This window comes from Oryza brachyantha, chromosome 8 (assembly GCF_000231095.2).
Source record: "Oryza brachyantha chromosome 8, ObraRS2, whole genome shotgun sequence".
Lineage (NCBI taxonomy): Eukaryota > Viridiplantae > Streptophyta > Magnoliopsida > Poales > Poaceae > Oryza > Oryza brachyantha.
Genome location: NC_023170.2, coordinates 3,903,046 through 3,926,742, shown reverse-complemented (window position 1 = coordinate 3,926,742; position 23,697 = coordinate 3,903,046). Strand labels below are relative to the sequence as shown.

General features: G+C 38.1%; 2 protein-coding genes across 4 annotated transcripts; both read right to left on the bottom strand.

Annotated features, from left to right (window-relative positions):
- Positions 1–1,464: 1,464 nt before the first annotated feature.
- LOC102700362 (probable LRR receptor-like serine/threonine-protein kinase At1g56130) lies at positions 1,465–9,689 on the bottom strand. 2 transcript variants are annotated; one of them, XM_015840601.2, is made up of 24 exons: positions 9,535–9,689; positions 7,809–7,995; positions 7,477–7,548; positions 6,623–6,694; positions 6,441–6,512; positions 5,982–6,053; positions 5,803–5,874; positions 5,649–5,720; positions 5,336–5,407; positions 5,165–5,236; positions 5,002–5,076; positions 4,845–4,916; positions 4,683–4,748; positions 4,508–4,573; positions 4,339–4,383; positions 4,182–4,246; positions 3,721–4,100; positions 3,451–3,649; positions 3,213–3,371; positions 3,011–3,129; positions 2,712–2,922; positions 2,385–2,616; positions 2,148–2,298; positions 1,465–2,043 (listed from the first exon to the last, which is right to left on the bottom strand). In XM_015840601.2, exons 1-24 carry the CDS (start codon positions 9,647–9,649, stop codon positions 1,597–1,599), a joined length of 3,165 nt encoding a protein of 1,054 aa, XP_015696087.1. In that variant the 5' UTR covers positions 9,650–9,689; the 3' UTR covers positions 1,465–1,596. The 2 variants fall into 2 exon arrangements, with proteins under 2 accessions (XP_015696087.1, XP_040382722.1); XM_040526788.1 differs by having other exon boundaries at positions 5,336–5,404.
- A 1,149-nt stretch (positions 9,690–10,838) lies between these two features.
- Positions 10,839–17,707, bottom strand: LOC102700080 (probable LRR receptor-like serine/threonine-protein kinase At1g56130). 2 transcript variants are annotated; one of them, XM_006659858.3, is made up of 24 exons: positions 17,573–17,707; positions 17,296–17,485; positions 16,483–16,554; positions 16,274–16,345; positions 16,103–16,174; positions 15,726–15,797; positions 15,569–15,640; positions 15,415–15,486; positions 15,065–15,136; positions 14,921–14,992; positions 14,754–14,828; positions 14,572–14,643; positions 14,414–14,479; positions 13,930–13,995; positions 13,811–13,855; positions 13,645–13,709; positions 13,181–13,560; positions 12,902–13,100; positions 12,673–12,831; positions 12,467–12,585; positions 12,115–12,325; positions 11,755–11,983; positions 11,532–11,679; positions 10,839–11,436 (listed from the first exon to the last, which is right to left on the bottom strand). In XM_006659858.3, exons 1-24 carry the CDS (start codon positions 17,676–17,678, stop codon positions 11,080–11,082), a joined length of 3,063 nt encoding a protein of 1,020 aa, XP_006659921.1. In that variant the 5' UTR covers positions 17,679–17,707; the 3' UTR covers positions 10,839–11,079. The 2 variants fall into 2 exon arrangements, with proteins under 2 accessions (XP_006659921.1, XP_040382787.1); XM_040526853.1 differs by having other exon boundaries at positions 13,181–13,709.
- Positions 17,708–23,697: the final 5,990 nt, after the last annotated feature.

Genomic DNA, 23,697 nt, shown 5'->3' with positions numbered 1-23,697 from the left:
CAAATGGCTCGCACCTGATGGTCGGCTGAAATTGATCAAAACAGTCCTGATGGCTTTACCGTTGCATTTCCAGTCGGTGCTTCCCCTGCCAGTTTGGGCGATCAAAGAAGTAGAAAGAAGATGCAGAGGTTTTCTTTGGAAGGGCCAAGAAGAGATCAGTGGTGGTCACTGCTTAGCAGCCTAGCGAGATGTCTGTTTGCCAATTGAAATGGGTGGTTTGGGCATAAGAAACATGAGAATTCAAGGAAAGTCTCTTTTACTTAGATGGCCAATGTTAAAATGGGATCAAAGGGACAGACCCTGGACACTGCTTCGGCAACTGGAGACAGCCGATCTGATGAAAATTTGCACGTCGCTATCCTCCATTCGAATCCGGGACGGGGCCAGCACTGATTTTTGGCGGGACCCCTGGCTCGCTGGAATTTCCTTTCGGGATAAATGGCCAATTCTATTCAGTTTCACGAAGAGAACCAGGCTCACAGTTCAGCAAGGTCTGACAAATAGGTCATGGATCCGGCATTTTAGAGGAAGCCTCTCTCTCCCTGCCTTGGTACAATTTCTACAAATCAGGGATACATTGCAACACGTTCAGCTAGAAGATGGGGATGATACAGTGGTGCGGGAGCTGACAGAAAATGGAGTGTTCTTCAGCGTACTTGGCGCTGCTAGGCCCACGCCATCTCTCAACGAGTGGCAAGATGATTGACCAAACAAGAGCACCATCTAGAATAAAATTCTTTATGTGGCTGGCTACTAAAGAACGTTGCCTCACAGCAGAAAACCTGCAGAAAAGGGGTTGGCCGCATGCAGGAATATGTTCACTCTGCGGGGTACAACAGGAGACATCGAGACATATCTTCTTAACCTGTAGGTTTACACGAGGGGTTTGGGCTAAACTAAGAAGCTGGATCAATGTTGCTGTTCCAGTGCCACGGGATGACGAGGAAGATTTGACAACTTGGTTTGAACAGTTTTTCGGTTCCGCTACAGGGCGGCGTTCGACTCCTTTTGTTTGCTCGTCACCTGGTTAATTTGGAAGGAGCGGAACGCAAGAACGTTCAATCAAGCGGCTTCAACAGCGGATAAGCTCTTCAATGACATCAGAACAGAGATAATGATCTGGAGAGAGGCCGGGATCTTCAGAGAGGGAGAGGGCTAGTCTTATCTTGCTCGTTTCTGTGGTTTTGCAAACCCGCAGGGCGTGCTTTCTTCGCCTCTGTTTGATCAGAGCGAATGTAACGGCAGCTTCCTGTCGATCGCCAATGTAACTATTTGTACATTCTTTCTCTAATCTTAATTCATCTTGGCCGACTTGTTGGTTGGCCCAACCAAAAAATATGAGTACCTCAAAAAATGCAAAACAGTAGTAAAAGGCATCACCATCACCCGTAAATGCATTCATTCAATTGCCTGAATTCTTCGTGAGCTTCGGGTGTGTATCACCAACAAAACAATAGTAAAACATGGCACATCGACTTTTTTACTTCAACCGAAATGATCAATTTATCACTTCAAACAATAGTAACACTGAACTTCGGATTTTTTTTTACTTCAACTGAAATCGATTTATATCCGCACGAATAATGTCCAAACTTATCACTTCAAACCAACATATCCACCTGCACTTTGCAAATCTTCAATCATCTTCCAACTACGGTTTCTCCAGCAATCATTTTGCAGCATCGCATTCATCTCCCTATCATCAATTTCTGCGGTGATCTCTGGGGAAGGCGTGAGAGGGGACGTCTCCCTCTGCCCACTGAGCTCAACAGCAGCAGAGGAGTAGCTGGTGGTGACATTGCTGCTATTCCTTCCCCTGAGCTGCCACTCAGTGATGTAGCTTGGCTTCGTCACCACATCGGTCACCGGAATGTCTCTGTTGAGCATTGCCACCACCCTTGACATTCCTGGTCTCTGGTGCGGTGAGCCCTGGGTGCAAAGGAGCGAGATCCGGATGACTCTCAAGACCTCCTCCTCGTCGATTTCCTCGAGCATCGGGTCCGCTATTTCGAGTGCTTGGTCTCTTTCATAGAGCCCCCAGGCCTACAAAATTTAACAGATGGAGGAACGTGTTTTAGTAACCTATAACTTGGGAAAGAATAGACTGATGTGTTATGTTGGATGCAAAGATTGTTTTTTCAGCTTACCCATTCAAAAAGATAGGTCTTGTCTTCCACGAGGGAGTGGTCAGTGTTTGATCGACCAGCTACGGTCTCTAGAGCGACCACCCCAAATGCGAAAACATCAGCCTTTTCAGTCAGATGGCCTCTCATCGCATACTCAGGTGCTAGGTAGCCACTAAACAAAGGTCAAGCAGGTGCAATTAGTCCAGGTCACAAATTTAACATATGTAAGAACATGGTTATCATGATTTATGTGCTTACAATGTACCGGCAACTTTTGTGCTAACGTGAGTCTTCTTCTCATCATAGAGCTTGGCAAGCCCAAAATCAGATATCTTGGGGGTTAAATCGATGTCAAGTAGAATGTTACTAGCCTTGATGTCCCGATGCACGATGCGCACAGTGGACTCCTCATGAAGATAACTTAGGCCTCTCGCAATGCCTAAAATGATTTCAAAGCGTGTGGACCAACCTAGGTTCAACCTACTATCCCCTGTATTTCCAGAAACAAAGGAATTTGGTAAATGAGATGATGGAAAAAAATATAAAAACAATCTGATAGGTGATGGTGATGCGATGTGAGCTCACCGAAGAGTGCTTGATCCAGGCTTCCATTTTCGAGGTACTCATAAACCAACAAGGGTTTGTTACTATCAATGCAACAGCCATATAATTTAACAAGGTTCCTATGTTGCACAGAAGAAATTGTTGCAACCTCTGTCACGAACTGGCTTTTCCCCTGCTGAGATGATTGAGAAAGTTGCTTCACAGCTATCACCCTCCCATCGGTTAGCTTACCCTGCCAAAAGATGAGCTTCCATTTATTACTAAATCAGATAAATATTCAGCTACGATTAAACATGAGTAAATTGGGGGAAATAACCAACCTTATAGACTGGTCCATATCCTCCTTCTCCAAGAATGTTTTGAGAACCAAAATTCTCTGTAGCTAACTTAAGCTCAGCATTGCTGAAGACATTAGGCCTTCCAGCCATGTTGTAGAGTTCTGCATTTTTTTCCCAGGACATATTGGAAAGAATTGGGAATAAGAATCACCTATTGAGTAAATTACTAGAAGAATATGTCTACCTTCTTTCTGTTGTGCCGTTCTTCTTCTCTTCCTTAGCAACATAAATATTCCAACTACTAATGCTAATCCAAAGAATGAAGCGCCAATCACTGCTCCAGCAATTGTTCCTGCCTTACTTTTCTTTTTCGGAACACCATTTCGCACAGTGGGAATAAAATCTGAAACATAAGTATTATACTTGTTAAAAACAATGGAATCCACTCTTTAGTTGTACATATTGACTGAGTAGGAAAGTACTTGGGGTCACGCTTAATGCTGAAATCATAGGTCCATAGTATCCTTGACTAGGAATGCAACAAGTACCCTTCCCAGCCCAGAACAGATGGATCTCAAGGAAGTTTTTCGACACGGTTGCAGTATATCTCTTGTTAACAGCAGTAAGAGACTTTCCACCAGCCGTCTTCCTTATATTAAAGTTCTTTTCTTTCAGGTCACCCTAGCAAATTTCTAGTTAGAAAATGTTCCATGCAGACATGCACAATTTATCATGTGATATTCAATACGAACCTGAACATATATGTCAAAAACTCTCCGTCCGATGCTATGCCAAGTTTGCGTGTTTGGATAAGCAAACTCTGCAAACTCAAGTGAGACAGTGTAATTCCCATTCTCAAGTCCAATACCATAGTATCTAAGTGATGATGGTGACATCCTTGCAGTCTGGAATAATTCTGAGTTAAGTGCACTCTGAAATTGCTGGGAACTATATATTGCATAACTTCCATTTGGAGCCTCATTAAATCTGCCTACACTGCTTACACCCCATCTTGCATGATCACTAACATAATAAGACGCGGTTCCAATGTTTTGAGCATCAGTTTCATACAAAGTATTATCTGAGCCCCTTGTAGATTTATTACTGCCACAGTCCACCGCAAAGGAATAATCTGTAATTGAGATGGTTATAATATTACTGAGAACATATCAACTACCAGTGTGAGTTATGAGCTGGAAACTCAGAATTGTACATTCTGGAGAACCACGAAAACAAGGAATATCTTGCTGGAGACAGTTTAGCCCTGAAGGTAAAATGCTGCATAAATAATTGGATCGTCAATCTCAGATCACACGAAAATGTTTTCATCAAAATTATGTCTTCAACGTACAATTAAATTTAATACATACCTATTGTTGGTGCTATCAAGAACGAAGTTATTAGCCACCAAATTCCTTTAGAACCCAAAATGGTAAACTTGTTAGGAAACATGTAAGCATAACCTACAGGAATGTATCTTCCCCCTCTGCCTGCATTCAAATGTACTCTATATAAAAAGTTTTAGAACATATTACGTACAGTTGCAAATTGTTCCCAGTAACCCATGGAGGAAAGCTTCCAGAGAGGGAGTTATATGAAAAATCTCTGCAAATGTTCCATCAGAAGTTCAAAAAAAAAAAAAAAAACTAAGTACATCATTCAGACATATAGGAGTAGCATTTGCCACAATTATATTTCAAGTTGCTGCACATACAAATTGTTCAGTGAAGGGCTTTTGTCATATGGCAAGCTTCCAGAAAGGCTGTTGTTCCCAAGAAACCTGATTTATGTACAGTTCAGTATGAAAAAAATCACCTTATGAAGCCATTGTATGTCAAGAATAGGACTATTCAGAACACAATTATTAATTTCTTACAAGAATCCAAGATTGTTCAGATTCAGTATGGTTTGAGGAACATGGCCTGTGATATTGTTAAAGCTCAAGTCCCTGTGCCAAAAGGGAAGCAACATCACTAATACAGATAACTTGGATCACATTTACGAAAAGTAAAGGGCAACAAAGAAATGCTTACAGTAAGGTTAACCCTGCAAGCTTAGAAAAGTTCACTGTTCCAAGATTATCGGATATTTTGCAGTTCCTCAATATTCTGTAACAAAAGTATCTAACCTCGGTAACTTGCCACTTTGTGAAAACTTAGCAATTGTAAGCTCTATAGAAAAAGCTTTTCACCATACAAGACATTCAAAGATGTCAGATTAGAGATAAAGGACAGCGAGGAGCTCCCATTTAGAATATCACCGATCCGCCTGAAGCACGAATACTTAAAGATAATCCCACTTTTATGAATAAATACTATATTGGTTTCCATGGAGAAAACTGTCATTTAAAACTTTAAAAGTACTTACAAACTTGTTAATCTGGTTAGATTGGATAGACTTGCTGGAATTGGACCTTGAAAAGAATTTCCTTGGAACCTTCTACAGGTTAATGTTTTGATTAGATTATATATATATTGATGCAAAAATTAGAGGTAAAATTCTACACATTTATCACTCTAAGCCAGACAATGTGTTGCACTCCTATTAGGACTAGGGCTGAGAATCTGAGATGTTTTTGTACTAATGTGGCAAGAAATGCAGAAGTATTTTCTGCTACAGTGTCCTTTTATTTTCTTTTTAAAATATTTATGTGGAGCAAGAAGTTGATAATTAATCCTACAGTTCTTGTAAATTTGGCAAGCTCCCAAAATAATCAGGTATTTTTCCTGTGAAATCATTATCTGATGCCCATCTGCAGGAAAAAATAGAATGTGTTACTTCGAGCATATGGAACCCCAATAAGAAATAACATCTGTGTCTATCCTGTAGCTTACAGTATCCTCAAATTCTTAAGCTTTGAGAATGTTGAAGGGAAGGGACCACTGAAGCCAGAGCTAATAATATACCTGTAAAAGGAAGATTGCAGTAATTACAAGCAACTTAAGATGGACCTCATCAAAATTTTAGTACATAGGAGTCTAAGTTTGGAGGCCCAAAATGGGCATGGGATTACATTTGCTCAAGCTTTTCCAAGTTGCCCAGTTCTGCAGGGAGTTCACCAGTAAAATTGTTTGAACTAATGCCCCTGTAATCTCAAAGAAACATGTTGACTACGATATTATTTATGTATGGAGAGAAGAGCGTAAATTCGCCTCTATAAGATATATTACATATACAGCTTCAGAATCTGCATTTTTTTTTTGTTATTTTGAATTACTAAGAGCTACTTATTACTGTTTAGATCTCATGCAAACACAAGAAACTCATGTAGAAATGGGAACTTATTATGAATTTCTAAGTTAGAGTTACACAGTTGTGTACAATATAACAAATTTACTTCAGATAGTCCATAGTACAAACTTTAATTCTCAAATAGCTATAATATAAACTTCAACTCTGAGTAGAACCACGTGAAGAATCACTTTTTATTGAGTTTAGTTGATAAATTAAAGAAAAAGAAGATATCTCTTACAATGATAGGAGATTTCTAAGACTCCCGATCTCCTTCGGAAGAGGTCCAGATAATGGATTGAGAGACACCGCCCTTGTCAATTTTTTTAACATTAGGTGATTACTGATTAAACAGAGAAAGTAACAACTAATGGATGCCAGGTGTTAATAAAACTAAACTAATGCTTGAAATCAGATTCTTACAAGTATTGCATGGCAGAAAAGTTTCCAATGAAGGATGGCAGGGAACCCGTCAAGTAATTTTGCCGAAGATCCCTTCAGTAACATCAAAAGCATCAAGCTAAACACATATAGTTCATAATCAGGCTGTTGTTCCCTGATCATTCTTGCTAGTTTTTCTAAACAAGGTAGATGCTAATTCTTGATAGTTATTAGGACTTGTTTTACTGAATGCATGAGTAACACAATTGAGAACAGAATACCAAATAGCAATGACAACATCAGTGTGATATTGATTCAGCAACTTGGTATTTTCAACCTTTTCATAATGTTTATGTTTATTGTGCTCTTAAATTTATGTATGATATTTATTCTATGCAATTTAATACCATCAAGATTGTGGTATAGGGCTGTAGCATCTGCTGTACGATGCACTTCCCGCTAACCCCATCTAGAATTTTTCCCTGCATGTGTGAATGACATTCCTGAAGGTGCAATCTTTGTGGGTGCATAACAAGTGCTTCCTGCATCCCCTCTTAGCACTTTGAAGTGATATATCCTTTATTATAATTTTAAATGTAACTGCATATTCCACTGAAATACTGAAATTAATCACTGATATAACTTTTATCATCTAACATTGGTCAGCAAACCTACCTTCTCTGTATCCTACTAGCTCTCAACTGTTAAGTATGATAACATATCTAGATGGTAATTTGGGTATTTCCCATCTCCCATGTACAAAATATATTTCTGTCTTTAGGGCTAAATATGTATACAGTAAAATCCCCAAATTCCTAAGATCAACAAACCTCTGAAAAAGGTGATTCTTTACTGCTTTACCTTCAAAACAGAGAAGAGAAAGTTAAAGTCCTTACAGGTTATTCAGATAAGTGAGATTCTGCAGCTCCTCAGGTATTTGACCAACAACGTTCAATGAGTACACTTTCCTGAATAGACACACAAAAAAGCCCTGTTAGAAAGCTCCCTTGATCCTAAAGATCATGATTTCATCAGAGATCAAGCTCGTAAGTTTCCAGAGACAGGATTGGCAGGAGCTCATATCAAATAATTTCATTTTTCATGTGTGCAGCAGAGGGGGGCGAGCCCAGATCCTTGGGACGCCATGGTTCCCGGCCTTTCGCAGGCATTACGTCGAACAAGTGGTGTGCATATATAGGATACGAAGCGGCAGGTCGAGGGTACGCACAGCCTGACGATGTGGCAGACGGTGCTGGCGTTGTAGGAGCAGTCGCACTTGATGGCCGGGTTGATGCTGGGGTTGTTGTCGACGCTGGTTCCGTCGATGGCGACGCCGCTGCAGGGCTCGCCGCTGATGTTCCACGCCGGCGACGCCCGCAGGCCCCATCTCCCCAGGATCGTGTTTAGTGCCGACACTGGACAAACACATACATAGCTTAAAAACCTTTTTTTTTTACCCAAAACACACATCTCAAGCGCTTAATGCTATCCATGATGAGCAAATAGATACCACTATTTTCTATATAAAATTTAGTATTTATCTTAGATACGAGAAGATACTAAATTTTATGTAGAAAACAGCGATACCTCATGATACTTTATCAAGAATGAAAAAATTGCTCATGATTATATAAACACATACACGCATGCTCTATCTCCATGAGCGTATTCTAGAAATTAAGCCATGGGATATCATCGAGTGAGTGGAATGGAAATAATATGAGAAAATAGACTGTATATCACTCACTTAAAACCAATTTTACGATTCGTTACTGACGTGCCATCGATTTTTCTTAACTTATACAATTTATCATAGCCTCCATTGGGATGGTTCATTTTTGTTATAATAACCCAAATACCCATGGTTGAGAACCTTCTTGAATTTGAAGAAAAATCTGAAAAATCAAATTCTAAGTTTTTGCCCTAATTTTGGATATTTTGCAAACTAATATTTATAATATGAAATTCTAGAATATTTGGATAACTTTAGAAAGTTTTTGTCCGGTGGGTATTTTGATTATTATAAAAAAACAACAATACTAACGAAGGCTAACTATACGCCAATGGTGTATTGTAAAGTTAAACAAAGGGGATATAGCAACACATGGACTAGAATAAAGTCAGTGATATATATAGTAGATTCTCTCAAATAAGATTGATGGGCTTAAAAAACACATGACTATACACTCACCCATATAAACAAACATACACTATTTCTATAAACATATCCAATAAACTAGACCAACAAATGATTATTACTTGGTCTATGTTCTTTCACACGGTCTATGTCAAATTTTTTTTTTCGGCTTTGCGCATACTTCCTGAACTACTAGACCAGTTTTTTTTGCAAAAAGTCTATAATAAAAGTTTATTATCTTACACTTTTAGAGTAAAATTTTAACTTTCTAGTAGTTAATTTTATCATTTATACCATTAAATAGTTATTGCAAAATCAAATAATCTTTTATATCCAAAAGAACACACCCAGATGCTGAGATGAAGTCCACAGTATGGTGTTGGACTAGTGTCTGCGCTGTACTCTGTCTTTTGTAAACCGGCAACCTCGGTATTTGTCCCTTTTCTTTTGCCTGTATGCAACTATTCTACGGCCTTTTTCTATTAAAAAAATCAATAAAGTTATATTGCTGACAAGAGACAAACTAATGAACAAAAACATAAAACAACAAACGGAAAATTATAATCAACCAGTAACGTCTAAACTAGCTAAAGACATGAAACGCCACCTAATTGATCCACGCTATGTAATACTATTAATTACTGTTCTAATAAATCCTTGTTACGCATTCAACGGTAAAACCGGGCACTAAACCTTAATTTTATCCAAAATAACACGAGGGTTCATCATCATGCCGTTCTGAAACAATTGTAGCCAGGTAGAACAGAACAGATCGACAGAGCTAATTTAATTTTCAAAACTGAACCTAATTAAGTACCTTCAGCTGGATCAGTTCTTGCTGCTGCTTGCTGAGCTTGAGCCGATGAACAGCACGCGTAGACGACGATGAGCACCAGCCAGAAAAAGCCATGGACGCTGCTGCAACACCTCATCTCTCTCTCTCTCTCTCTCTCTAGGCTAGCCAAGCAAATGTAGCAGGTTTGGTGCAAAATGCTGGTGCTGACTTGTTCGAGGTGCGTATAAATGTGAATGTTAATTAGCAGCAACCACAGCAACGAATTAGCTTCAAGCTAGCTATGCATGACAGCATGTCTACGTATCTTTACGACGACATGATGCAGATATTCTAATCTAATATAAGTTGCTAATTAGGATATTATTTCATTTTCCAACATGATAGCGATAGGACTGGAGGATTGATTAAGGTTTTATTTGTAAACCTCATGGACTAAGGGGGTGTTTGGGCTTGTCCCATCGACTGTTTGGATACTTATTAGTAAATGTAGATTATTAATAAAATCCATTTATAATCTTGGACTAATTCACGAGACGAATCTATTAAGCCTAATTAATCCATGATTAGCCTATGTGATGCTACAGTAAATATGCTCTAATTATGGATTAATTAGGCTTAAAAAATTCATCTCGCAGATTAGCTCTCATTTATGAAATTAGTTTTTTTATTAGTCTATATTTAATACTTCAAATTAGTGTCCAAACATCCAATGTGACATAAGGCTAAAAAGTTTAGCCTCTCTAAACAACCCCTAATTCATCCTATCAAAAGTACTGACGGTGACAGAATTAGGAGAGACCAAACATGTCAACTGTGACTTGTACGTATGAAAGCCCCTGTTCTTTTGGAATAGTCATCCACTATTACCTGCTACCTCCAAATTGATCATTAAATGCCTGAAAGTAAAATGCTACTAGTCATATATAAGAACATAGTGAGAACATGAGACTTAGAGTTCAAAGACTTCCGATTGTTGCTAATTGTAAGTTGTAACTAGTGAAATGCCAATTCTTTGCTGGTACTTATGATGTGTCATGGATTTTCTCCATTGAGGATTAGAGGAGTTTGAGACACCAAATCTGCACATTTTTAACGATGCTTTGAACAAACTTTTTAGTTAACCTTTTGATCAATTCCTATAGTTGAGCATGTGTTTGATCGATCAATTTGAAATCACCGAGAAGTTATCACCCTTCTCTTGCCATTCATACACCGCAATTCCACAAATTTCTCAATCCCTGCAAAAGCAAACCGTTTTCTTGTCCCATGAACCCATAAAGTTGTCCTCCAGCCAACAAATTTCATGAACACTTTCAATTTTGCTACAGACTTTGTTCGTGAAACATGCAAATATGTCAATTATTTTCATTGATGCTAGAGTAAGAGTACCAAAATATCTCACCATTTACAGATTACAAGGAGTAATACATTTATCATCATGACATACTTCAGAAAAATCGAATTCCGTTACTTGATCTGACACATTTACATAGTTATGTACGAATGAAAAACTGCTTAGTTCTGTCACTTCGAGCCAAGATCAACTGCAACAATTCAACTTCGTGTTCACCTTCCCTCATGACTAGCTCCGGTGATTGTCGGGGACAGGGTGAGAGGGTCGATCTCTTTCTGCCTGGTGAACTCTGAGGTGCTAAATCCTGAGTAGCTGCTCGTGGCATAGCTGCTGTTTCCATCTCTGTACTGCCACTCAGTGATGTAGGCTGGTTTTGTCACCATCTCAACTACCTCAGCATCTCCAGTGAGCACTGCCAAGACCTTCGACATTGGCGGTCGCTGGTTCGGTGAGCCTTGTGTGCAGAGGAGTGCAACATGAATGACTCTGAGAACTTCATCTTTGTTGAAATCTTCAAGTCTTGGATCAACGATTCCCAGTGCTTGCCCCTTTTCGTACAGGTCCCAGGCCTGTAAATTAGCATAGGTATAACTTTAGCGATAAGAAGATCGCACATATGAATGAAGTAGTGTGTTCGTTGTGGATGGAACATCGATCAGCTTACCCATTCTAAGAGATAGATCTTGCGTTCCTCGATGGAATTAGTGTTCGATCGACCAGCGACAGTCTCCAATGCGACCACCCCGAATGCAAAGACATCAACCTTTTCAGTCAAATGACGTCTCATTGCATACTCAGGAGCCAGATAACCACTTGAGGGTAGACATGCTCAAGTTAGCTTTCAGCTTGAAGGTAAAACCACAAAAGAAATGGTGAAATGTGCTTACAATGTGCCAGCAATCCCCGTGCTAACATGAGTCTTCTTCTCATCATAGAGCCTGGCGAGTCCAAAGTCAGAAATCTTTGGGGTGAGGTCTATGTCAAGTAGGACATTGCTAGCTTTGATGTCTCTATGCACAATGCGGATGCTCGACTCCTCATGAAGATAACTTAGGCCTCTTGCAATTCCTAAAATAATGTCGAATCGTGTTGCCCAATCTAGTTTTAAGGTGTTCTCTGTACAAGTAGAAATAACTTTAAGGCCTTGAAAATTTAAATGATAACAAAGTGCAGAGAAGAATTTTCCCAGATCGTTCAGGAAGAAAATGAAATCTTGCAGTGTTGGTTATGAACAAAATTGAACTCACTGAAGAGTGCTTGATCCAGGCTCCCATTTTCAAGGTACTCATAAACTAGCAAAGGTGTGTTACTGTCAATGCAACAGCCATGCAATTTCACAAGATTCCGATGTTGCACAGAAGAAATTGTTGCAACTTCAGTTACAAACTGGTTTTGGCCCTGATGGGATGACTCTGAAAGTTGTTTTACAGCTATAACTCTTCCATCTGGTAGCTTACCCTGCCAAAGGAAGAACCTTGCTAAAGTTACATGTATATTTGGAGCGTACATCAACAAGTTTGCTAGAAAGTTATGCTTAAACCAAATCAGATGATTATTCAATTGCAATTTCGTAGTATCAAATTAGTCGTAATAGACAACCTTATAGACTTGACCATATCCACCTTCCCCAAGAATGTTTTGAGAACTGAAATTATCTGTAGCAAACTTGAGTTCAGCATTACTGAAGACATCAGGCCGTCCAACTAGGTTGTACAACTCTGCAATTTTTTTAGGATACGCCAGAAAGAGTAAATCATTTGAAATTTGATGTCTGAATTATGTACTGTATTATTGAAAATGATTACCTTCATGCTGTCGTGCCTGTCTTTTTCTCTTCTTTATGATGGCAAATATTCCAAATAAGACTGCTAATCCTAAAACAGAGGCACCAATTACTATTCCAACAATTGCACCTGCTTTACTTTTCCTTTTGGGAACACCATTTCGCGCAGTAGGAGTAAAATCTGAAAGAGGATTTCATTTATTGGAAGACAATATAATCCTTTTTTATGCTAACTTAATGATTATGCTTACTTGGAGTGATGCTTAATGCTGAGATCAATGGGCCATAGTAACCCTGAATAGGAATGCAACAAGTGCCCTTTCCAGCCCAGAACAGATGTATTTCAAGGAAGTTTTTCGAAACAGTTGCTGTGTAACTCTTGAAAACAGCAGTGAAGGATTTTCCACCAGCTGTCTCCCTTATATTGAAGTCCTTTTCTTTTAGGTCACCCTGTAGAAATGCCAATAATACATTCAGATCAAGAAAAGGATGCAGTAAACAAATTACCATACAATGCACTCAATTTGTACCTGGATATATATGTCGAAAACTCTCCTTCCTAAGCTTTTCCAAGTCGGCGAGTCTGGATAACCTAACTCAGCAAATTGAAGCAGAACGGTGTAATTTCCATTCTCAAGTCCAAGGCCATAGTATCTCAGAGATGACGGTGACATTCTTGCAGTTAGGAATAGTTCTGAATCCACTGCATTCTGAATCTTCTCATTGGTATATATTATCTTACTGTCATTTGGGGCCTGGTACAATTTTCCTACATTGCTAACCCCCCATCTTGTTTCACTGGTAACATAATATGATGAGTCTCCAAGGTTTGTAGAATCCAATTCATACATAGTATTATCTGAAGCTCTAGTAGATCTGTTACTACCACAGTCTACTGCAAAGGAATAATCTGCATTTAAGATGTGCAAAATTATGAATAGTATTAAAATTTCAAGATCATATATATCAACTGCTACGGTTAAGGAAGATATACATTCTGGAGAACCACGTAAACATGGAGTGTCTTTCTGGAGGCAGTTTAGCCCAGGAGGTAGAATGCTGTGCACATAATTGACTTGAAAATTAATAATTGCGAGAAAACAATTGTTAATATTAAGCTCTTATGGAGTTATGGAAGTACAACTAAGTGCCATAGATACCCGTTGTTGGTGCTGCCAAGAACAAAGTTGTTCGCCACCAAATTCCTTGTAAAAATAACATGTTGAGTATAACATATTCTTTCCACTTGGTATCAAAAACTTCAAAACTTTCTACTTACAACTGCAAGTTATTCTGGGTAGCCCAGGAGGGAAAGCTTCCAGTGAGCTGATTGTATGAAAAATCTCTGCAAATATGAAATAAATGAATCATTCTAATTTGAGTAAATTGCACTTTGGGCCACATTTTATACCCATGTTTCACTTTGAATTCACTTTGGACCAGGTAAATTTGTCATTATTTTGGTTTGGACCACCCCGATCAATTTTGCCATACACATCAATGACCTGAAACACATCGGCTTCGGTACACCAACGAACTCCCATCTTTATATAGTTAAAATATTTGCCAAAAGGGAGGTTAGACATGGCGAGAAAAGCTGTCTAGGGTGGTCCAAACCCAAACAATTGCTAATTTACCTGGTCCAAAGTGAAAAGATAGGTTGAAGAATGGTCCAAAGTAAAACTTGGGTAATAAAAAGTGGTCCAAAGTGCAATTTACTCTTCTAAGTTTAGCTGTACTACAATGTTGAATTGTTTACACACAAGTTTGTTAGCGAAGGGCTTATCCCATCTGGCAGTCGTCCTGTTAGGCTGTTGTTCCCAAGAAAGCTGAATTGATTACAGTACAGGATTATGATAAATGAATATTAGCTTAGAAAGGTGTGTGTAAATGGAAGTAATCTCCAAAAAGAATCCCTTACAGGTATTGAAGATTTTGCAGATTCAACACTGATTGAGGAACATGGCCTGAGATATTATTAAAACTCAAGTCCCTGTGTCAGGACATCATTATTACTTGAACAGACACTTCATATGAAATTCCAGAATATGACCAACAGTTTCGTAGACTATACTATGGCCAATGATGAAAAAGAAAACATACAGGAAGTTTAGTCCTGTAAGCTTAGTAAAGTCTACTGCTCCAAGGTTATCAGATATTCTGCAGTTCCTCAATACTCTGTATAAAGGTAGTTGATATTAGCAGCTTATAAATTTGTCAATATATAGGACTGCAAGCTCTATAGTAGGAACTTGAAAAGCATCACATACAAGGTACTCAAAGATGTTAGATCACTGATAAAGGCCAATGAAGAGCTCCCATTTACAATATCACCGATCTTCCTGCTCATTTGTATCTAGCACATCAGTTAACATGACAAGAGGGGACAACAAACAAATCAGCAAAGTACTTACAAGGTTGTCAATTTGGTTAGATTAGACAAACTTGCCGGAATTGGTCCTTCAAAAGAATTTCCTTGGAAAGCCCTGTGAATTCATAATTTATGAAAAAAAGTATTGAGATGCCAAGTCCATTTCAACATAAGAAAAAGAAACATCTAAATATCAAGGCCCTTTTTGGACCAGAGTAATGGCATACATGTATGCACATTTCTGTTAAGAGTGATGAAAGAGAGTGAAAAAACATGCCATAAATGGAATTTTAAACAAAAACAACATGTGCAAAGAATTTCTATTGCAATTCCACTTGTCTCTGAATGGAATAAGAAAAATGATGTTTTTAACAAGTTAATAATTAATCTTACAGATCTTCCAAATTACTCAAGGTCCCAATAAAATCAGGTATCTTCCCTGTAAAATCATTATCTGATGCCCGCCTGCAAGTACATTAACATGGTTAATGTTTTACATATGAAAACAAAATGAACACATTAGCTGTGTCTCAGTTCTTGAACGTACAGGAGTTTCAGGTTCTTAAGCTTTGAGAACGTCGAAGGGAATGGACCACTGAAGCCAGCACTATCAGTGTACCTATTATTAAAACGATGCAGTAACTATGGATGTTCGACCAAAGGGATATTGCAGAATGAAGAGAATGAGGGAGTTACAAACTTACAAATGTTCAAGATTCGTCAAGTTGCCCAGTTCTTCAGGAAGTTCACCAGTAAAATTTGTCAGACTAATGCCTCTATAAAGAAAATGGTTCAGAAGTGGTACAATTTACTTTCACGCAGTTCGAGAAAAGGTGCATTGTTATGCTAATCAGCATTTTGATCCACAATACTCACATTTTGGATTTCACACAGATTGTCAAACATATAAAACACCAATTGAAAAGTGAAATTAAATTGGTGCTTAATAAATAAGTTGCGATTTTATAACTTTCCAAAAAGAACTTATGCATCTAGTTTTTTTTCCATATAATTAAATACTTTAGACCACCATTAATCTATAGTTGAAAACTGAGCAGCTATGCAAGAAGAGACATCTTACAGCAATTTGAGGTTCTTGAGATTCCCAAGTTCCTTTGGAAGTGGTCCTGAGAGTGGATTGAATCCCACATGCCTTTTATTTTTTGTATTACAAAAGGATGAAGGATGATTTAGAGGAAACACTAACTGATGGACAATACTTTAATCTAGAACTTGAAAGTGTAACCCCTACAATTCTGTCAAGGCAGTCAATTGTCCAATAAATGATGGTATGGGGCCTGACAAGTAATTTTGATCCAGGTTCCTGAAACAGCACCAGACAGATAAAGTCAATTAGCAACCAAGAATTTCAAACATGGGCTTGAATTTGCTGCTTTGCTGAAAGATATTAGTATATATCTTCACCATCAAGGCAGAGCTGATAAGAGTTAGATACCATACAGGTAAGTTAGGTGGGTGAGGTTCTGCAATTCTGCAGGTATCTGACCGACAACATTCAATGCATATACCCTCCTGAATAAACAAATAAGAAGTAAGAACATTTTCGCATGGAAATAAGTAAGAAAATTCTTGTTGTTTACTCAATATACATATACATGTACGTGTATTACATATTCATGGGCCAAGTCTTGTGGCACGCAAAATAACACATAAACACACCCCAACAAGAATGTCCATGTAACTATGTCAGGTCACTGAAACTCTGTTTGAGTCTAGTTTTTATTCTTGACTGTACACCAGGCCTAGACTTACACAATCGATTATTAGTATATATGAGCTCTCCAGGGTTCAAGGCAGATGGCAGCTGTGAAAGTTGGCTGACCTAAGAACTAGAAAGCTGAGCTTTAAGAGAGAAGAGAACAGAAAGCAGTGGTTGTTATGTACATTTATGTTGCCAACCTCAGATCCGAGTACTGAACTTCTGACTAGTGATCAGAGACCAAGAGAGCGACTAGAGTTTTCTAGCCTCGAGGGGGTGAAATAATAAGAATTTGCAGGTTCTAGTAGTAAAAAAAGAGTCATGGTGAAATTAAGATGCACAACAGATTTTTGGCACGTGAAAAACAACTCTCCTAACTCCTAGGTGAAACCTTTGCATATGCCTTGCTGATCTATCTATACGAAATTCACTAGATGCACCGGTGATCTTGCAAAGACAAGAACTTATCCAGATGCCACGCCGTTCCTGGAGGCATTGTGTCGAACACCTGTACAACAGCAAGATTGATGGGGATAGGATAGGTATGTACGCACAGCTGGGTGATATGGCAGACGGTGCTGCGGTTGTAGGAGCAGTCGCACTTGATCCCAGGGTTGTTCTTGGGGTTGCCGTCGAGGTCGGTGCTGCCGTCGACGGGGACGCCGCGGCAGGGCTCGCCGCTCATGCTCCACAGCGGCGACGCCTTCCTCCCCCACCTCCCCAGGATCGCGTCCAGCGCCGCCACTGCGCGCAGCCAGAGGCATTACGTACGTGTGCAGCACGCACTAATTTGGAGGCATCAGCAGTTGCTCGCGTCGCGTGCGTGCGTACCTTCGGTTGGATCAGTGGTTGGTGGAGCTTGAGCTGCCGCGATCCGCCATGAACATGAGCTCACCAAGAGCAGCATCCACACGAACTGGACACTACCACCACCCATATCTCTCTCTCTCTCTCTCTCTCTCTCTCTCTCTCTCTTCCTCAGCTGAAACAACAGGAAGGCTTCTTAAATACTACTGCTCTCTTAATTCCTTCCCAATTAATAGACGACGTCGTTAACTATTTAAAAAATTTATAATTATGATTAAATACATTTAATAGTAAATTCAATTAAAATAAAAAAATAATAGTAAATTCAATTAAAACAAGACGAATGGTGAAATACATATAAAAAGATTAACGATGCCATCTATTTAGAAGCCATTTTGACGTTCTCTTACAAAAATATTTAGGAGTTAAGGTGCGAGAATGGCATTATTGTGATTTTTTTTGTTGAAAAACAAATGTTTACCCACAAAGTAAAAAAGTTTTACTTTTTAATCATTAATTGTGCATTTCATTACTTGTTTTTATTATCTTACTACTAAGAAAAGTTCAACGGTTGAAACTATTCATTTTGGAGACGTGTCAATATCGTAGACGGCTGACAGCAAGTAAAAAAGAGCTTCCCAAGTTGTAGCACTAAGCATCCTAGCTAGAGAATAATAAATGTATATATAAGAGCCAAAGCAGTAGCACCTAAGCATCGCCCTCATGGTGTGACGACCACAACTGACTCGTAGCACTGCACGAAAGGGAATTTAAGGTTTCTCTTCATGACTTTTGGATGCTTTTGTAACGCCTTTCAAAGCCTGCAGTTGTGTTGGAGTAGCTATATACATCTATTTATTTATATATATACCAAGTGCCAGTCATAGTGGTGCATATAAGATGGCTCTACAGAAACACTAAAGTGTACGTATGTGTACATCATTGCTGTTTTACCATCCATGCATGCCAGCATGTGTTTATACTCCCTTTATATTTTAATAATAGATGGCGTCGTTGATTTTTTTTATCGTATGTTTCATTATTGGTCTTATTTAAAATATTTATACAATAAATGATACCTATATGAGTTTTTTAATCATACGAATAAACAAACGTGTGTAAAAAATTTATCGCTGTCATTTATTAAAATATGGAGATATGATTATGTAGGATCATATACATAATGAACGATGGATTTTGACACTACATGCACTAGTGCGTGGGCTGAAAAAGAAAGCTGCAAGGTACATATAAAAAGAGGTACTATTGCTGCAGCTCACTGGGTCAATCTCACTTAGCCCTGGCAAAATCCTCAGGTGGGGACATGCCCTAAGAGGGCTGGCGTCGACGCAAAAGATCCCCGTGGGGCTTAGGCTGGGGGCCCTAGATTTTTTAAGGACACGGGTAAAGGAGTAACTTCACCCGTAGAAAATCTACAGGTCCCATTTTATAAAAAAGTAGAAATTTTGGGTCATTGTCCATTGATCATTAATATAAAGTTTATTGAGTTTTTAGTCTATGGAACAGTAAACCCTAGCATTCTACTTTATCTCTTTCTCTGCTCACTCAATCTTCGTCTCTTAGACTCCCACTCTCACCTATCTGACCTAGTCACCGCCACTGCCGCCCTCGGTCCACCCTACTCGATACCGCCGCTCGCATGCTCACGACCCATATTTGGAGTCGGCACCGCTGCCCACTCGCGCAGCCACCGGCGAGGAACTACACGGTCCTCTACTACCACTTGCAAGGTTTTTATGCTTGGCAGGATACAAAATAAAAGCAATTCACATTTCAAAGAACATGTATATGGAATACTCATGATACATATTGCAGCACCTTTTTCATGTCCATTTGGAACTTGTTTTATTTTAATGGTTTAAACTTGTTTTCCATTTGAAACTCCATTTTGGGGACAATGGGCCCTTTAAGGCTAGGGATCCGCTAGGAATAGGGCCAGGGAGCGCAGTCCTCCTAGGTACATTTTTAGGGCCAAGGCAATTCCTGCCATACTTGGCCCCGCCCCGCCCATTGCCAAGCCTAATCTCACTCCTCTTCATCCTGTTGTCCCCACTGTCGCAGGTGCGGGCTAAGGTCAGGGAGGCAGCGGATGAGCTTGAGCCACTGGTGCATCCAACAAAGATGCCAGTGCAAGGGTTCGCGTTAGGTGGTGGTGCGCTGCCTCTTTTACGTGGGTACCGAAGAAAATTTGGCGATGGTTGGCCCCAACATGGAATTATGATGTTAGGTGGGCCAAGTTGGCACACAAGAATAAATTAATATTTATTACCCTGTTGGATGCTACATCAACTTAAAACCAACTTATGTTTGACTTGGAGCTTATCTGTCCGGTATGAAAAATCGAGGGGGGGTTGATAACACATGGTATTGGAGTTCAAGAGGTAATTCAAACTGTCGTAATATTTTAGGATAATTCATATTTTTCTCCTTGAAAAGAGGGTCTCCAACTCCATTTTTTTCATGTATGCCTTCCATAGCTGAGGGAAAAAAATCTCTCTGATCTCAACAAAATCCAACCATTTGGTTCTTAATGCCACGAGAACTTTATAATAATAATAGTTTATTATCCATATAAATCAAGGAAACAATTTTAAGCCTTCCCTGGAGCATAAGACTACGTACGTTTGCGAGCAACAGTTCAATACCTTTGCAGTGCAGTCATAAGTCATAATAACACGTCATGGGGAATGGTCATAGCTTACATAATTTCCTAGGAAAAAATAATCACAAAAAGAGGCAACGTGACCTTTTGACATGGCATCCGAAGAATCAATAATTGTAAATCACAAAAAGATGTCGACACTATCACTTCCGGAAAGAAAATTACTTACTCTCGAAGGAATGGAACCCATTAGGTTCAGTCTCATGGAGAGTTTCATGGATAATAAATATGATGTCATGTAGATATTTTTGATGATATGACAACGTATTAATGAAGAGAGATAAAATGAGTTTCATGGAGATGAAATCATGTATGCACAGTTAGCTAGATAGCTTGTGTCTTGTATGTAACCTAGGAAACAATAATAAATGAAACTATGCATTGAGAGAGGGACGTTTTATCGTAGCTTCAAATATTTTTAGATGATATGTTACTCTAGGTAATCATATCCATAAAACTTACAGTTAAAAAATAGCCTTGTTGCTACAGTACATTAATGTACTACCTACTTGCCACTTGGATTGAACCTCTGCAGTGACATATAGCTACTGCAGAGAGCTACTATATGGTATATTACATTCGGAGTATTTTTTTCCGTTGGATCGAAACAAAGGGCTCAGATTGGTTAATACAGTCATCGCTACGGTACTCCATCGTTGTTCTAGCATTCGCTATGGTACTCTAACATTGTTCATAGCATTTTTCAACGTTCCCCTTACATAAATAGCAGACGCCATTATTGTCATTATTATTATAGATGATCCGGACGTCTTGCCAATTACAATATAACTCATGCTTCTACACCTATTATTATTATTATTATTATTATTATTATTATTATTATTATTATTATTGCATTTTTCAACGTTTCCCTTACATAAACAGAAGACGTCATTATTATTATAGACAATCCGGACGCCTTGCCAATTACCAATATAACTCCTGCTTCTACACCTATTATTATTATTATTATTATTATTATTATTATTATTATTATTATTATTATTATTATTATTATTATCCTCATCTGCTGCCATAATAGTGCATTTGCAAATTACAACCTCCGTCCCAAAATAAACGAATTTCTGTGTTTATAGAATTTTGACTCTTCGTCTTTTTAAAATTTTTTTATGATTAATATTTTTATTGTTACTACATGATAAAACATAAATAGTACTTTACACACGACTAATTCTTTTTTAATTTTTTAATAAATTTTTCAAATAAGATGGTCAAATGTCCAACCTAAGAAATCCAGAAATTGTCTTTTTTTTACGGAGTAGTATGTGTTTATTTCCATGTCGTCTTCCGTTCACAAAAGATTTATAACAATGTATATACTGATCATATTAACTATATTATAATTAAAACAAAATCTACGGCAAATCACACGTAACGTACATTATGTACTTCTGTTTCAAATATATTGTAGTAGGAGCCTCTTCCATTGTTTCCAATATATTGCAGTAGGAGCCTCTTCCATTGTTTCCTTCCAAAAAAAATAAAATTAAACATATATACTACACGCATGCTAGCTAGACAGGGGATGTTTGATATATTTTGCTTAAAATATCCAAGTGATGCTATATTTTGTATAGGCAGTTTTAGCCCAACAACCTTTGTGCCGGACAGGTTTTCCGAATCTACATCTTTGATACACTACTGTCGATCTAGACAGAAAAATGCAAATAATATACCACATCCGTTCTATGTTACCAGAATTTTTTAGATTTAATTAGATTTATCTATTGATCGATGTCTAAATTTTTTTAGTATTTATATTTATATAGATGAGATTAGATTCTATTTTAAAACCGAGAGTACGTCAGGAGCAAAGGAAAATCGTCATGAGTCGTCACCTTCTAGAGGCATATCCAGATTGAACCGAGAATGCAAGCGCGATTTGCATACGCAGACAAGCTTATCCAGATTCACATTTATATACGACTTTAAAGTACTACTCTCTATTTTTCTCCTACTCGAACTTTCTTAAGTTTAGTTTAAGTTTATAGAAAAATATATTAGTATCTCAACACAAGGCAAACATATTATAAAACATATTTAATATTAGATTTAACAAAACTAATTTAATATTTTAAATGTTACTAGATTTTTCTACGAAATTGAATAAATTTAACAAAGTTTGACTAGAAAAAAATCAAACAACTTATAATATAAAACGGATGGAGCAGTAAATATAAAATAAGCTAGCACGAGGAATCGGATACCTGCCTAGCTACTTGCATCCATAGTTGACGAGCTAGTCTGGCTAGGTCCTCGATCAAGCTTGGGGTCTGAGAGGCCGCCATCATGAATAGGTCATTCGGCTATCGTTTTTCTAAACATATTGTCCGTTGTCTTTTTAATTATATTTATTAGAATAGTTCCATATTAGAAATTAAAAGTAAGGAACACCAATTTAAAAGTAGAGAAAGTCTAAAACTTTTATGCTAGCTTTTGGGCCTACTAAGGATTTTTCTCCAGTTGAACCTTCTGCTCCCACATTAGGCTAACGATATTTTACGAAAAATACACCGTTTAGCAGTTTAAAAAGCATTACGTAAAAGTTGATTAATAATCTAGCTAAACGAACTCAACCGTTGTAAGTTTGTATATAATATGTGCGTCCAAACAAGATACCGAGAGGAGTGGAGAATTAAGGCTTCATTATGTACGACAGATAAAATTGCAAGGTTATTATTATAAATTTTCTAAATTATAGATATGTCATCCTGGCCTACGTATCATTGACTCATGTGTGCTTCATATGTCATTGAGATATCAATGACATATCTTCAACTTTACAAAATCATGACATGGTTGTAAATTTTTCTTAATTCATCTGTCAAGTACCGAAGGTGACACAACTGGAAGAGACCAAACATGATCAACTGACGTACGTATGAAAGAGCCCGATTTCTGGAATGATCGTCCACACTTACCTGCCACCTCAACTCTGATCTAAACGGTCTGAAAAATTAGCTAGTCAAAGATCATGGCGAGGATATGGGAACTAAAGTTCAAAGACTTCCTGTTGTTAATTTGTTCCTAGTTTTCCAGTTTGTAAGCTGTAACTAGCAAAATGCAAATTGTTTTCTTGTGAGGCATAAAAGACTTACAAGCACAGAATCTAAAAGTTTCTAAAGGTGCTTCCAACATGCCCTTTAGCCTTCTGTTCAACTCCTAACGTTGATCCTTTCTTTGCCATCTAAATTTCTCAATTCCTGCAAGCAAACCGTTTTGTTGGATTATTTTTCTGCTTACTCCTGCATGTGGCAAGCATATGTGCCCATGAACTCATGAAGTTGTCCTCAAGCCAAATGATTCCATACATACTTACCACTCTATCTATTTCATATTATAAGATGTTTTGTCTTTCTCCAAATTCAAACTTTTAAAAGTTTAAGCAAATTTATAGAAAAATATAGAGCAAATTCAAATTTTGCAAAACTACATATACTTAGAT

What these genes read in the sequence shown, in the direction of transcription:
- LOC102700362 (XM_015840601.2), bottom strand. Translation starts at nt 9,649, where the DNA reads ATGAGGTGTTGCAGCAGCGTCCATGGCTTTTTCTGGCTGGTGCTCATC. An exon ending in CTGACATCTTTGAATGTCTT is followed by an intron (nt 5,077 to 5,164) that starts GTATGGTGAAAA and finishes CTTTTGTTACAG; the next exon opens with AATATTGAGGAACTGCAAAA. An exon ending in CCTGGATCAAGCACTCTTCG is followed by an intron (nt 2,617 to 2,711) that starts GTGAGCTCACAT and finishes CTGGAAATACAG; the next exon opens with GGGATAGTAGGTTGAACCTA.
- LOC102700080 (XM_040526853.1), bottom strand. Translation starts at nt 17,678, where the DNA reads ATGGGTGGTGGTAGTGTCCAGTTCGTGTGGATGCTGCTCTTGGTGAGC. An exon ending in ACAGGCACGACAGCATGAAG is followed by an intron (nt 12,586 to 12,672) that starts GTAATCATTTTC and finishes AAAAAATTGCAG; the next exon opens with AGTTGTACAACCTAGTTGGA. An exon ending in GATATGGTCAAGTCTATAAG is followed by an intron (nt 12,326 to 12,466) that starts GTTGTCTATTAC and finishes TTCCTTTGGCAG; the next exon opens with GGTAAGCTACCAGATGGAAG.